Consider the following 13,156-nt stretch of genomic DNA (forward strand, 5'->3'; position numbering starts at 1 on the left):
CCAGACTAATTGCCATCCCTCTGTGAAGTATTCATCTAAATCCATCAAGTGGAAGGCCCAGAACAAGCTCCCCTGGTCAAAGTTCTGGCCAGTACCCCCGGGTCAAAGTTCTGCCCAGCATAAACCAACGGGATGTCTGACCGGGACCTCAATCCCCTAGTACAGTATGTCTTCTGGGATCCAATGTTACCACTCGGTAAAGTTTTCATCCAAATCCATTCAGAAGGCTCAGAAAACGGCTACCCGGGTCAAAGTTCTGCTGAGTGTATACCAACGGGAGGTCTGGCCGGGACCCTAATCCCCATAAAAACCTGGCAAGGCTCCATCTGGACCACCTCGTGTTGGTTTCATCCCAATCGGTGCAGAAGGGTCCGACTGCATAACTGAAAAGAAAGGAAGAGAAACAAACAATCCTATAAAATAATTTTATATATAAGATTGTGCATGAAAGTTAAAGTGAAATAAAATTGTTGATGACCTCCAAAGATATTAAGGGCCGTATTCAATTACAGGTGAAAACCCGTTATCGGCAGATTACTTTATTTTCGTCTATTGTAATTATCCCTGTATTCAATTACAAAGACTTTTCTTCACTGGTGCGAAAAGTCTTTGTAAAAAAATGGGGATAAATTTTCTCCAGCCTTTAGCTGGTGAAAAAAAGTGCAGAATTGGGGTTTAGGGCTGCAGGCTTAAAAAAAATACGCTGCACCGCTGGGAATGCCCCCTAAAAACAATGTGTGTGTAAAAAAAAAAAAAAAAGTGTAAAAAAAAATCAGGACATCACAAAAAAAATTTTTTTTTTACATCTTGGGGTTAAAAAAATAAATAAAATATGGAAGACACTATTAAAATAGCTAAATTCAATCCAGAGGGGTTTCCATATATGCGGAAGGTGTTTTCTTCATTGCGGGTAGTAGCGGCAGGTGCATTTTTGAAGAATTTTAAAAATCATTTTAGGGACTTAAAAATATGCTTGCACCCATTTTCATGTACCCCAAATTTGATGGGCATAGTTATTTTTCCCAAAAATAATTGCTAAATGCTATTCTTCATCACCTTTTCAAAGCCGCATTTATGCACCTGCCGCGGCGATTTAAAAACCTGACTTCCTTCAGCAGGCAAAAACAGGGGTACCCATAGTGATCCCCCATGTCTGGACATATTTAGGGGGGTGATAGGATGTTTTCCCGAAATTTCCCATTTTTTTTCGCCGCTCCCAGTTTCACTGGGTCCCGTTTATTGCGTCCTTTGAAATTGAATACTGGGCACACGCGCGATACTTTTCCACCTGGAAAACAGGCGAAAGAGGCGAAAAGTCCAGAGTTTGTTTTCAATTATGATAACCAGCTATTGGCACTAACAAATATAAGAGAAATAAATCTATCTTGTCTCAGGGTCACAAAATGATTAACACCATGTCCATCAATCTGACACTATAGACCAAATGTAATAGGGTGAGAGTTTAGAAAATGTGAGTTTTCTCACACTTTTTAAACTCGGCCAATGTAATAGAGTCCGAGAACAAAGCAACAGAACACCTCGCATGTTTTTCAGACTCAAAAAACTCTCACGATTTAAAATCTCATCCAGATGTTTTCCCATTTTGAAGGTAAAACTCGACCAATGTGAGAGTTTACTGCTAAACTCTCAAATTTTCTAAACTCTCACCCTATTACATTTGGCCCCATGTAACCGATATAAGCTATCTAGGCATTAATATGATATTCAGCCGGTTTCATCATGTGTAACATATATGATTCGCATTGGTCCAGCCTCACTTAGCATTTAGTATGACTGGTGCAGTCACTGTATATATAGAGATAGTCATGCCCTTCCACATTCCTTTGTAGCCCTTCTTCTCTATAACCTGTTTGCTAGAATAACTTATAACCCGGGAACTCGACCTTCAACTATAATAAATATATTACTTTGCTTACAGTTCAATGAACTGCACCCCCCCTCCTCTGTTTTCTTTTCCCTCCTTCCCCCCAGTTGTTGTTGTTCACCCCATAGTCATACAAATGAGTCAGACTTGACATTTACAAAATGTATTGGAAGTAAACAATGCTATAAATGTGACTTTGTAATACATGGTCCATTTGGCAATCAACATGTTCTGCGACTTTCTTGTTAACTTGATAAAATAAAGGAGTGTTGTCCGGTGCAGGAAAACTGAAATCTTACTGGCAAATACAAAAACAAACAAAAATATGAAGATATGAGAACTGGGCAGCATTTCAGATGCCTGATGTAGGCACTAAACTCAACTGTGTCATCTACTATCCCAGTAATTATAGGTATAGGGTCTGTTATACCTTATAATACTATAATGAGCAGTGTGTTTTAGGAATTTAGATATCTATTTTCCATTTTAACATTCAATTATGTTCTGTAATAGATTTTAGTTTAACTAAGTTCTGTTGGCAATAATAATTAGAACAGACATGTGGATATTACTATTTACATAACCAATGGGGTTTTAAAGCATAATACAGGACATCCATGGAAAGAAAATCCGTTAACCATCTATTAATAAGTACAAGCTAGACTGGGACACATCTGTCTGTAGAGAGGTGTTCTGTGTCTTCTGAAGTCTGTCTCATTTGCTACTGGGTTGATGCCTACTTGTTATTTTCTATTTCCATGTGTTCATGTGTGTTCATTTAGCTTACCTTATACCTGTACCAATGGTGAGCACTTACTGGATTTCACTGGAACAACTGTACAAAGTTTGCCCTCAAGGTTTCAGCAGAGTTAATAACCGTAGAAATAGTTATGGCTATTTTGTTATGTTGCAGGAGTTTGGCCAATAGCTGGTGACCCTGCATTGCTTCTTACGGATCAAGTGGGACTTTCATACAATGCACATACTTCTACTTAATTAATCACAACTTGTTCCAAGTAAAAGACTAAATGCAGAAAACATGCCAAGATAACATGATTTGTATGCCTTCCAAGTGATGTTGAGTTTCAAGACCAGTTTACGTTAAATGTTATTTTTATACCCTACACTGTTCTTTTGTCTATCTTGTACATTTAGGGTTCCCCAGGAAAGCTCTATGTGGATAACCCTTGCTACCCTCGCAATTATAAGGTGAATTTAACAATGAGTCATACATTTGGGAGTTTGTGCTCTGCATCATTCCGGCCAGCAAATTACAACCCAGATCAGCTCATCCGTTTTCAGGGGTCAGGAGATCCAGTCCAATGTTTGGACAAAGTTTCCTCTCTGTTTAATTTCACATCATGCCATGGAGAACAAGACTGTTCATTTGATGGTGTTTACCAGCCTATGGTGAAAGGAAAATTTTCGGTAAGCATTGAGTTTTATACAATGTTCAACAACATAATATCAGGAGCCATCACAATGCAACTATCAGATATAGAGAAATACACCCGAGCGTTCTGTCTATCTCCTGATCTATTCAAGAGATATTCACACTGGTAAATACTTCTGGCTGCAGTAAATACATGTTTTAGAATGCTATGAAATTGATCAGCAGCAAGTCTTCTGTATGGGTAACTATAGCCCATAAGGTGCATGGGAGAAGTTATATATCATACACCATAAGACTGCTGTTTAGGGCCAGTTTATGAGATCATATATAGCTGATAAGTAACAGCAGAGCATAACGCCACAATAAACTTTAGTTTAGCTCTTGTTACATATATGTGGTGTTAAGTACAGATGGGCCCCGTTGATAAACAGAACATTACCATTCAATTGTAAATTCAGATAAATGCACATAACATGCTTACACTATTAAAATGAATAGAGAATACTCAATGCTTGCCTTAAAATGTGTATATTTATTGTAAGAAGGACGTTAATGTAAAAGGAGATCCTCTAGCGTGCTTCCGTTGGACTGAGAAGCAGAGCATGTGCTGAAACTAATCAACATAACACACACTGAAAAGCACTGTGTTAGCTGAATGCCTATAAGCGGGACCCTTCTGTACAACAAAGATGTCTATGATACAATAAACATGGTTTATAAATTAAATGTACAATCATGTAATATGTTAATTAGTATTTGTTTTGACACTTAAAGGTAAAAAATGTACCAAGTATCACAGTTGGATCCACGTAGCCCTTAGGTCTGTTGGTGGATTCCCTTGGAAGCTCATATAGCCAGTCTGACAGTACACACATAGACATCTCTTTCTTTGTTTTACAGGCATTTTCCGGGTTTTATTACACTGCCAGTGCTTTAAATCTCACAGGAAATTTCCAGTTAAATGAATTTAACTCAAGTATGTCATCTTTCTGCTCTCATGACTGGAGCAAGGTTTGTATAATTCTTATGCAATTGAGTATTAGTAACACATGATAAACTATTACAGGAAACAGAGAAGACTGTGATAGGTGAATCATGCCAAATGCAATAGCAGCAGCCTCTTGCCCCTCCGGCATGGATTATCTGTCCACATGTACTTTATAAACAAACACCACATGCCTGTCTTTACCCATTTTACATGGTTTCTAATAACTAAAATATATTATAATGATATCAAATCAATTAATATGATGTTACCATGTTCCCATTTGTGAACACTGTAGTTTTATATTTAAAACCGTTATCTAGTTTTGCAGATTTTTCTACTTGGGCCTTTGGGCCTGATTCAGAGCCGGACGCTCTGACCAGAGCGCTTGCTCTGAATCAGGGCCCTCCTCCATTAAAATGGAGCGTACTCCTGGACGCTCGTATAGCTGTGGGTCACCACCCACAGCATATACGAGCGTCCAAAAAGATGGTCGCGATGGTCTTGACCGATGGGAAGCCCGTCGATCACCGGGTCTCGCGCATGCGCTCGACGGAGCTCCCTCCGTCGTGCGCATGCGCTCGACGGAGCTCCCTCCGTCGTGCGCATGCGCTCGACGGAGCTCCCTCCGTCGTGCGCATGCGCAGTGGGGAACATCGACCCACTTGCGAGCGTACTGCCGCTCGCGAGTGGGTCTGAATGACCTCCTTAGATTTGAAGATTTTGCTGTCGGGTAACTTATCCATACTACAGTATCTAGATTTTTACTATATTAAGTTAGTATAAAAAAAAATTCACCTCTAATCTTTAACTCACTTCACCTCATATTTGAATCGATAACCTCCCCATGTATAGTTTGATTATTGCTCTGTAGTCATTTCAACATCTTAAACTGAACTTCTTCTATGGGGCAGATTCAATTCTCTGTGGTGCTTGTAGCAGTGCCCGGCAGGGGGCTATTCAATTGCAGCCAATTGAACAGAAATCCGTGGTAAGTAGGGATTTCTGCCCTCACCAGACTCTTAACCCAGAGTCTATGGGTTAATGCATAATAGCCATGGGCTTACCACACAAGGAAATTGGCATATGATTGATTAACTCTGAGTGGTAAGCTCCACGGCAAATTGAATCTGCCCCTAAATTTATTAAAGTCCACTAGGTCTGGATTAAAATCTGTGGGGGTGCTAGCACGACTGGTGCTACCACAGTGCGAATGAAGGCATTCACCTAGGATACCAAGGTATAGGAAGTACCTGAAACACTGCATGAATGAAATGTCACTCTTTCAGTGATTTTAAGTCTCCCTGTGGAACTTCCCCACACTCTGCATTGGCCTATGAACTTGCCAGTTGTTGCTCCTCTGTGTTGGTGATGGGCTGAGAGTGTGGCACTTCTATGATGACACAGCTCAGCGCAACACTTCCAGTCTGACAGAGGAGTGGGATGTGATGGATCCACCACGACCCCAGAAACAGGTAAAGGTGATAACCTATTATAAACCATTCTCCCACCATGCAAGCCAGTGAACTCTATGCATGGGTCACCTTATCTCTACTGTCTTTTATTTTGCAAACACATTTGCTTTGTACAGATATGTTGCAGTGACAACTAATATACATATGACTGGCATTTTAAAAGTTCTCCTTATATAGTAGCAATTAAGATGAATCTTGTGTCCCGACTGCTCTAACTCTTTCAGACCCTCCCTGTTAAGATCCCTAGATTGACTCTATTGCAACTAAGCAGATGGTTTGTACAATTCATCTGTAGGCTCAAACCACCTCGTAGTATTCGTTTTCTCACCCTCTGGTGCCCCACAGCTAATGGTGGTAATGGGTTCCCTGATGTTAACCTTTACTACCCTGCGACCCACTTAAGCCAAGCAGTGGCTTGGTTTGCGTCGTCTCATGTAGCTCGATGGGTCTCAGTGGAGGCTAACTCATGCAAAGTTCCCTCCATGGCCTCCATTCAAGGAATAGCTCTCTCGGACAGGCCCGAACCTGCACAAACACACCCAGTCATCACTTTCACTTGATCGATATGGGACCATTGTAAAACTCACTTTGACACCACTACCTACCCCTCCATCATCACACCTCTCTGATACAACCCAGCAATTCCCCCAGGTTTCAAACATAGTAATTTCTCTATGTGGTCTGCGGGGGGTGTTAAGGTGGTATCTGATCTTCTTGATTCAGGTCGTTGCACCTCTCAAGGTTCTCTGCAGAGTAATTTTAATTTGCCTCCTATCATTTGTTTTGCTTACATCCAAATTTGCCACTTTATTAACTCTCTCCCCCTTAGTTTAATTTCTAGACCGCTGACTCCGATTGAATCTCTGTGCCTCCATTATCCTCTCTATCCTTTACAAATACCTGCTTAATGTCAAATTCCCAGTCACCCCGAGCCATGAGCTTCAGCGGAAATGGGTCCAGGAGAGCTCACCTGATGAGGAGCCATGGTCTATAAAGCCTATCTCCTCTTCAATTAAGAAAAATGCTTATAAAATCTATTATAGATGGTACCTGCCCAATTACACAAAATATACAGCTCTGCCTGGTGCTGGAGGGGTTGTGGTGAAGAGGTCTCCTACTTACATATCTGGTGGTCATGCCCTAAGACCATGGTAGCCAACCCTGGTTCTCGAGAGCTACCAACAGTGCATGTTTTCCAGGTCTCCTCACAGAATCGCCAGTGAAATAATTAGCTCCACCTGTGGAATTTTTTAAATGTGTTAGAGAGCAATGAATACACCTGTGCACCAGCTAGGTGGTCTGGAAAATGTGTACTGTTTGTAGCTCTCGAGGACCGAGGTTGGCTACCCCTGCTGTAAAATAACCCAATTTTAGGATGAGGTTTCCCAATTACTCCCTGAGGTTCTCAAAGTACTACTAATAAAGTCGCCCTGGTTTGCTTTCCTTGGCTGTCCAATAGAGGGCCTCAATAAATATGCTGACAAGCTTTCTCTACATAGTTTAAATGTGGCTTGTTGTTTAATTGCTAGACATTGGAAGTGTGTTGATCCTCCTTCTCGCCAGCAACTTCTGAATAAAATGTGTCATGTCACGACCATGGAGAAAATGACTGATTATCTTCACAATACCTCCCATAGGTTCATCATGATTTGGTGTGACTGGTTTGTGTACAATAGCACCACCCCTCATGGAGGTCTTCCTTCTAGCTTTTCAGACCTTTTGCTGTGCTGTGGCTATTCCTCCCCTGCTACTGTTTTGAGTCTTTTTGTAAATCTTTCACCTCCTTTCCCCTATGACAATATTATGCATTTTCTTAGTGAATTGCTGTGTGAAAAGATACAGTGAGTCACAAACTTTATTCAACTAAAGCAAGCATACAACCGTGGTCTGCTTATGTCACCCTGGGGCACATGACTTCCCTGTCTTTTTTCTGAGAAACAGGCAGATAGACCATAGAGCTTTCCCGCTGGTGGGGGTATCGAGGCTGCCAGGACTCGTTGGGGCAGGCCCCGGCGATGCACAGACTTAGGTAGGAACTAGCTCGGGTTGGATTTCCAGTTGAATAGCTGCCCTGGTGGCAGTTTTCGTTGGTTGAGACAGTTTGTGAGTTAAAGGGTGGAAATAGCATTCCAGGTTCCTGGGGACATGCTGGTGCCATATTAGTAGTTCCAGCTGTTAAATGTGATCTGTGAGGGGACAGGTAAATGTCTGTTTACCATGGGAACTCTTCCATTACTGCAAAGGCGCAAGATAATGAGCAGACAGGTGGCTGCATCCATGGTGGGCTCCAGGCAAGTTCTTTGTCATATGACCATTCATCTGCTGTAACTTGCCCTGCCCTGCCAGTATGTTTATCTGCCTAGGGTGTTTTCTGTCATCTATAACATAATCTCCTTCAGAGACCCATGTATCAATCAGCCTCTTGCTATAATTTTTCTAGAATGTACTTGATAAATGTTGTTAGACGCTGATTGGTTGCTATGGGCAACTTCTCTACATGTCCTCTTTTGAAAGTTTGATACATCTACCCCTAAATGTCTTTCTAGCAGTGTAGAGTTAAGAGAGGCCCCCTCACAGTTCTCAGTGGCTGGTAGACAGATATGGCGAGAAACCCCAAAAAAGGCTGGAGCAGTGAAAGACAAAATTAATGTCTGTTCATTCCTGTCAGAGCCTGGAACCGGCATCCCACCCCATGAGGAAGAGAGAAGTGAGAGGGGGCAGGGTTATGATAGAGAGAGAAAAATGAGGAAGAGGGGGACGGAGACTGGAGAGACAGTGACAGAAATGAGGAAGAGGGGGACAGAGATGTGAGAAACAGAGATGAAAGGGGGGCAGAGGAGAGAGTGAGAGAAATGAAGAGGAGGACAGAGATGAGAGAGACGGTGATAAATGGGGAGCAGAGATTAGAGAAATGAGGAAGAGCGGGATAGAGATAAGAGAGAAATGAGTTAGAGGGTAACAGATGAGAGAAACATGAGGGGGGACAGAGATGAGAGAGAGAAACGAAGAAGGGGATAGAAATGAGAGAGACCGGTAAAGAGGGGGGCAGAAATGAGAGAGAGAAATGACAGAGGGGTGCAGAGATGAGGGGGCACAGATGAGAGAGACAGAGATAAAGGGGGGCAGAGATGAGATAGAGAAATGAGAAAGAGGTGCAGAGATGAGGGGGGGCACAGAAGAGAGCGATGAAAGCGGGAACAGATGAGAGAGACAGAGGTAAAGGGGGGGCAGAGATGATGGAGAGAAATGAGAAATTCGGGTGCAGAGATGAGAGGGACAGATGAGAGAGAGGGAATATCTGAAGATCATTAACTTGTTTCAGAAACCTAATGATAGATACAGTACAGAAAGTGCATATTGGTATATTTTGCAGTACCTCATACTAAAACATGGGATAGGAATAGGGCCATTTTGATTAATGATCACATGTTCATCAGATTTATTGCCATGTAGTAATGTTCCGAAAAAGTAAATGTATGATTTTATTTGCTTTTGGCACATGTGTTAAATTAGTTTTTTTTAGTCAAATAGCTTAGTGCTGTTTTTCTTCAATTTCTGTGTCATTGCTCCTGTTTTCCCATACACAAGATGGCATAATTGCACACAAACATGGCTGCCTCCTGGGTCATTGCTCATTAGGATGGTGAATAACTGTGGTTTGTCTGAAGAGAGAGAAGGATAGAGAGAGAGAGATGGGGTAGAGAGGAGAGCTAGGGAGAGAGGGAAACTGGACAGAGAGGAGAGATATTTATAGAGAGATGCAGGGGAACAGACGGGAGAAAAGATGGAGACAGGACAGAAATGATAGAGGGGCACAGAGAAGACAGACAAGAAAGAGGAACAGGCATGAGAGAGAGACACACACAGAAGAGACAGGCATGGGAAGGGGGGAAGACAGTTAAAAAAAACAAACACTGCAACGCTGGGCATGATAGCTATTTAGTTTTTCATGAAGAAATAAACATGTCTATCCCAATTACAGTACTCTAGGTGTCTGGAATCTTGATGTTGGTAATGGATGCTATTTATTTCCTTTGCAGCTTCCTCAAATCCTATCGAAATTTGATGAAAAATATGCGAGATCCTATTGCTTTTCAGCTAATTACATCTACTATCTATTAGTTCATGGATATAAATTTGACAGTGAATCTTGGCCACAAATTCAGTTTCAGAAAGAGGTAAATATACATTGAGAACAAAATGTGTAAATAACAATAGTCTTCTGCAAAAAGTAATTAGTTAAATTACTTCCATATTGTTATAAAATTTACCACCTTTTGTTTGTCATCTTCACATAACACCACTAATAAGGGTTTGGCTAAATGAGTGTGTAAAATAGAAGGTGCGTAGATTTATACTACTAGTGTACAAATGAAGGGAGGGTACAGATTTACTGTATATCTGTATCTTCCCTTCATTTGTATACTGCAGCTTTCAGACAGGGAATTCCAATTAAGGAGAAAGATAAAATAAGCTGTTAAATAACGTAAAATTTAGCATTTCTGCAACAAATGTTAAGGTATTTTTATAGCATTGACGTTGAAATGATAATTACTGCCAATTTGTTTTGAAATATTTGTGAATTGTAAATTAATTTAGTATATTACCTACTTGGAACTGTCATAAATATATTTAATTTTTAAATTTGTTATGAAAAAAGTTAAACTTTATAGCATGATTTATCAGAGTAAAATCAATTTTTTTTTTAGCAATATGTTTTTATTGATATAAACAAACTCAACATAAAAGCATAAGAAACAATACAGAATATAGAACGGTACATAAAAACCAGCATCTAGCTAACATAAGAAAGGAGACATTATAAGGATGAAAAAGACATAACCAAAATATTTATCTGAAATCAATAGAATACCATAAGGCCAAAGCAGAGCAGTGGTGAATGGAAGCCGCACACATCTGAACAGTAAAGAGAGATGCTGGGGGCAACAAAGAAGCTTGTAAAGCGCTCGACACACCCGCAACATGAAATGTAACTGGTGTGACTCACTGATGCACAGTGAGGTACAGATTCCCCCCTCGGTATAAATTATTAACAAATAATAAAGGCAATGGAAAGAGGGGGAAGGGAAAGGAGTAACAGTTGAAAAGTTGATAGTAGAATGTGGTTTACAAACACCAGAAATAGACAAGGAGATGCACAAGGCGAATACAGGAAAGTAACAGCATAACTAATGGTTTCCTTAAATTCCTTCCAAGGGCCCCAGAATTCCTCATGTTTATCAGCTCCCAACTGGAGTCATACATTGCCATATATTGCTCAAGCCTTTTAAAACAGATAAAATAAAACAAAACAGATGAGAAAAAAAAAACATTGCCTCTTCTGCTATCAATGGTGGAGAACCATGGGATCTCCACCATTTATGGAAACACCATCAATGTTAACCATTGATTAACCATCGATGATGTAGTGTACACATCAGCCTTTGGTACTGTTATGCGGAGCCCTTTGGATAAAAGTAATTCTACGACTGCACCAACCTGTTTAATAAAATACCTCTTGGATTAGTCTGGTAAATAAACCTAAAGCTAGGTCCAATAAAAGGGATACAATAGAATTCATGTTAATGCTTTTAAGACAAGAAACAGACAGATGTTTGTTTATATTTTGGCATTGAAGTGAAATCTTTGTTTTTTTGTATTGGCAGGTTGGTAATAGCAGCATTGCGTGGTCCCTGGGTTACATGCTAAATCTCACCAATATGATCCCCGCTGAAAGCCCCCTGATCCTTCTCCCCATGAGACCCACCGTCTTTGCTGGACTTCTCTTCCTGTTTGCAGCAATATCTTTACTGTGCCTGATATTCCTGGTGGTTTTACTTATCTGGCATATTAGGGAGAACATCTTCTACCTTTAAAGTTGGGATCTACATAAGGAGCAAAGTAAAAAACAACTTCAGTTTGTTTCTCCAGTCTCACACAAGGACACTGTGACTTGTTTGGGAGCGATAGCCCTCTGCACAGTATCAAGAAAACATATAGTGCCAAACAGAGGTGTGCTCCAAGAAAACCTCATTATGTGGATGTACCTCAGGGACATTGACTATGGACCATTTCATCTAGTATGACAATGATGCTAGGCAAGAGCTGTGTAAATTTAGTTTTTATGATGAACTACTTATTAATATGTTTTAATTCTCAGAGATAGTTTGTTTCCACTGACAACACTGTATGTATGTAATAATGAGTCTTATTCTTCTTTGTTGAATGATAGTTTGCTTTATGTGGCATATTTGTTATCCTAATCTCTTGAGCTATTTTGCAAACATTTCTTTGAAATTGCTCATCAGTCCAGGATTATTTTGTAGCATTGTGTTCTCTTCTGGGTACAAGTAACTGTAATAACCATGCTGAAGTGTGATATTTCCTTTCTGGTTTTCAAAACTGATGTTGGGGTCTCTGAGCTAAGGTTTATGCTCTGTCACTTATTACAGCTGGTCGCCAAGAGGATGTTCCGTAGGAAGAGTCAATGTGGAGCTACAGGCTGCATGGATGGTAAAGAGATTACTCATCAGTTACTCAGAGGTGACAGGGGTCAGGTTCAAGTGTTGAGAAACAATTCTTACAGTACATACTGCATCGCTGTGCTTTGTGGCTGCTCAGGGGCCAAATGTATATAGAGTCCATAATGTGTACACATAGTAGGAGCTTATCAGAAGTGAATATATCAAATATTTTGAAAAAAAAAATTGTGATTGTAGGGATGGGGGGGGGGGGGGCGATATTTTGTTATGGACACTTTCTGCCAGTAATCCTATTGAAGGTCACTATAGTCTGATATGGGATGGTAACCGTACAACAACTTGCAATCTCTTATACAGAAAATGTAGTGTTATTTAATAATCATAATATAACAGGCTTACCAACAACTCACTGGAAACATTTTGTGACCAAGGGGTCTATTTACTAAGCTTTGTGAGGAGATAAAGTGAACGGAGGTAAGGTACCAGCCAATCAGCTCCTAACTACCATGCCACAGGCTGTGTTTGAAAAATGACAGGAGATGATTGGCTGGTACCTTACCTCCGTTCACATTATCTCCTAACAAAGCTTAGTAAATAGACCCACAAATATAATTATGTGTATGTTCTTTTGATTTTTGTATAAATTATTTATAATGACTAAATATTTTATTTTTTACATACAGGTTCTCTATTAATATGTATTAGGTTCCCCTGGGTTTGTGTGTGTATATTAGACTCGGATTCCTCTTCTCGAGGGCTGTAGGATTAAAAAGCTTCTACTTACTGAAATTGGGCTAATAGTGCTTTTGTAATTTTGACAATTTAATTTCATAGTATTTTTTTATTTTATTTACCTTTATATAAGGACACAAAGGATTGGACAGCAATTTAATGTGTTACATAAATGCCCCATGCTCAGGTCCTACATTTCATTCT

The 13,156-nt window shown here is 40.2% G+C and overlaps 1 protein-coding gene across 2 annotated transcripts in view; it reads left to right on the forward strand.

Moving 5' to 3' along the window:
- Positions 1-12,673, forward strand: part of ENTPD3 (ectonucleoside triphosphate diphosphohydrolase 3) — a 103,303-nt gene extending 90,630 nt beyond the window's left edge. For both annotated transcript variants that reach the window (XM_088462783.1, XM_088462782.1), the window contains 4 exons: positions 3,041-3,313; positions 4,179-4,289; positions 9,779-9,916; positions 11,405-12,673. In XM_088462783.1, the coding sequence (XP_088318909.1) occupies positions 3,041-3,313; positions 4,179-4,289; positions 9,779-9,916; positions 11,405-11,614 (732 nt within the window). In that variant the 3' untranslated portion in view covers positions 11,615-12,673. The remainder of the gene's footprint in view (positions 1-3,040; positions 3,314-4,178; positions 4,290-9,778; positions 9,917-11,404) is intronic.
- Positions 12,674-13,156: the final 483 nt, after the last annotated feature.

The sequence above is a fragment of the Taudactylus pleione genome, unplaced genomic scaffold (assembly GCF_031769625.1).
Source record: "Taudactylus pleione unplaced genomic scaffold, aTauple2 ptg000053l, whole genome shotgun sequence".
In the NCBI taxonomy this organism is placed as follows: Eukaryota; Metazoa; Chordata; class Amphibia; order Anura; family Myobatrachidae; genus Taudactylus; species Taudactylus pleione.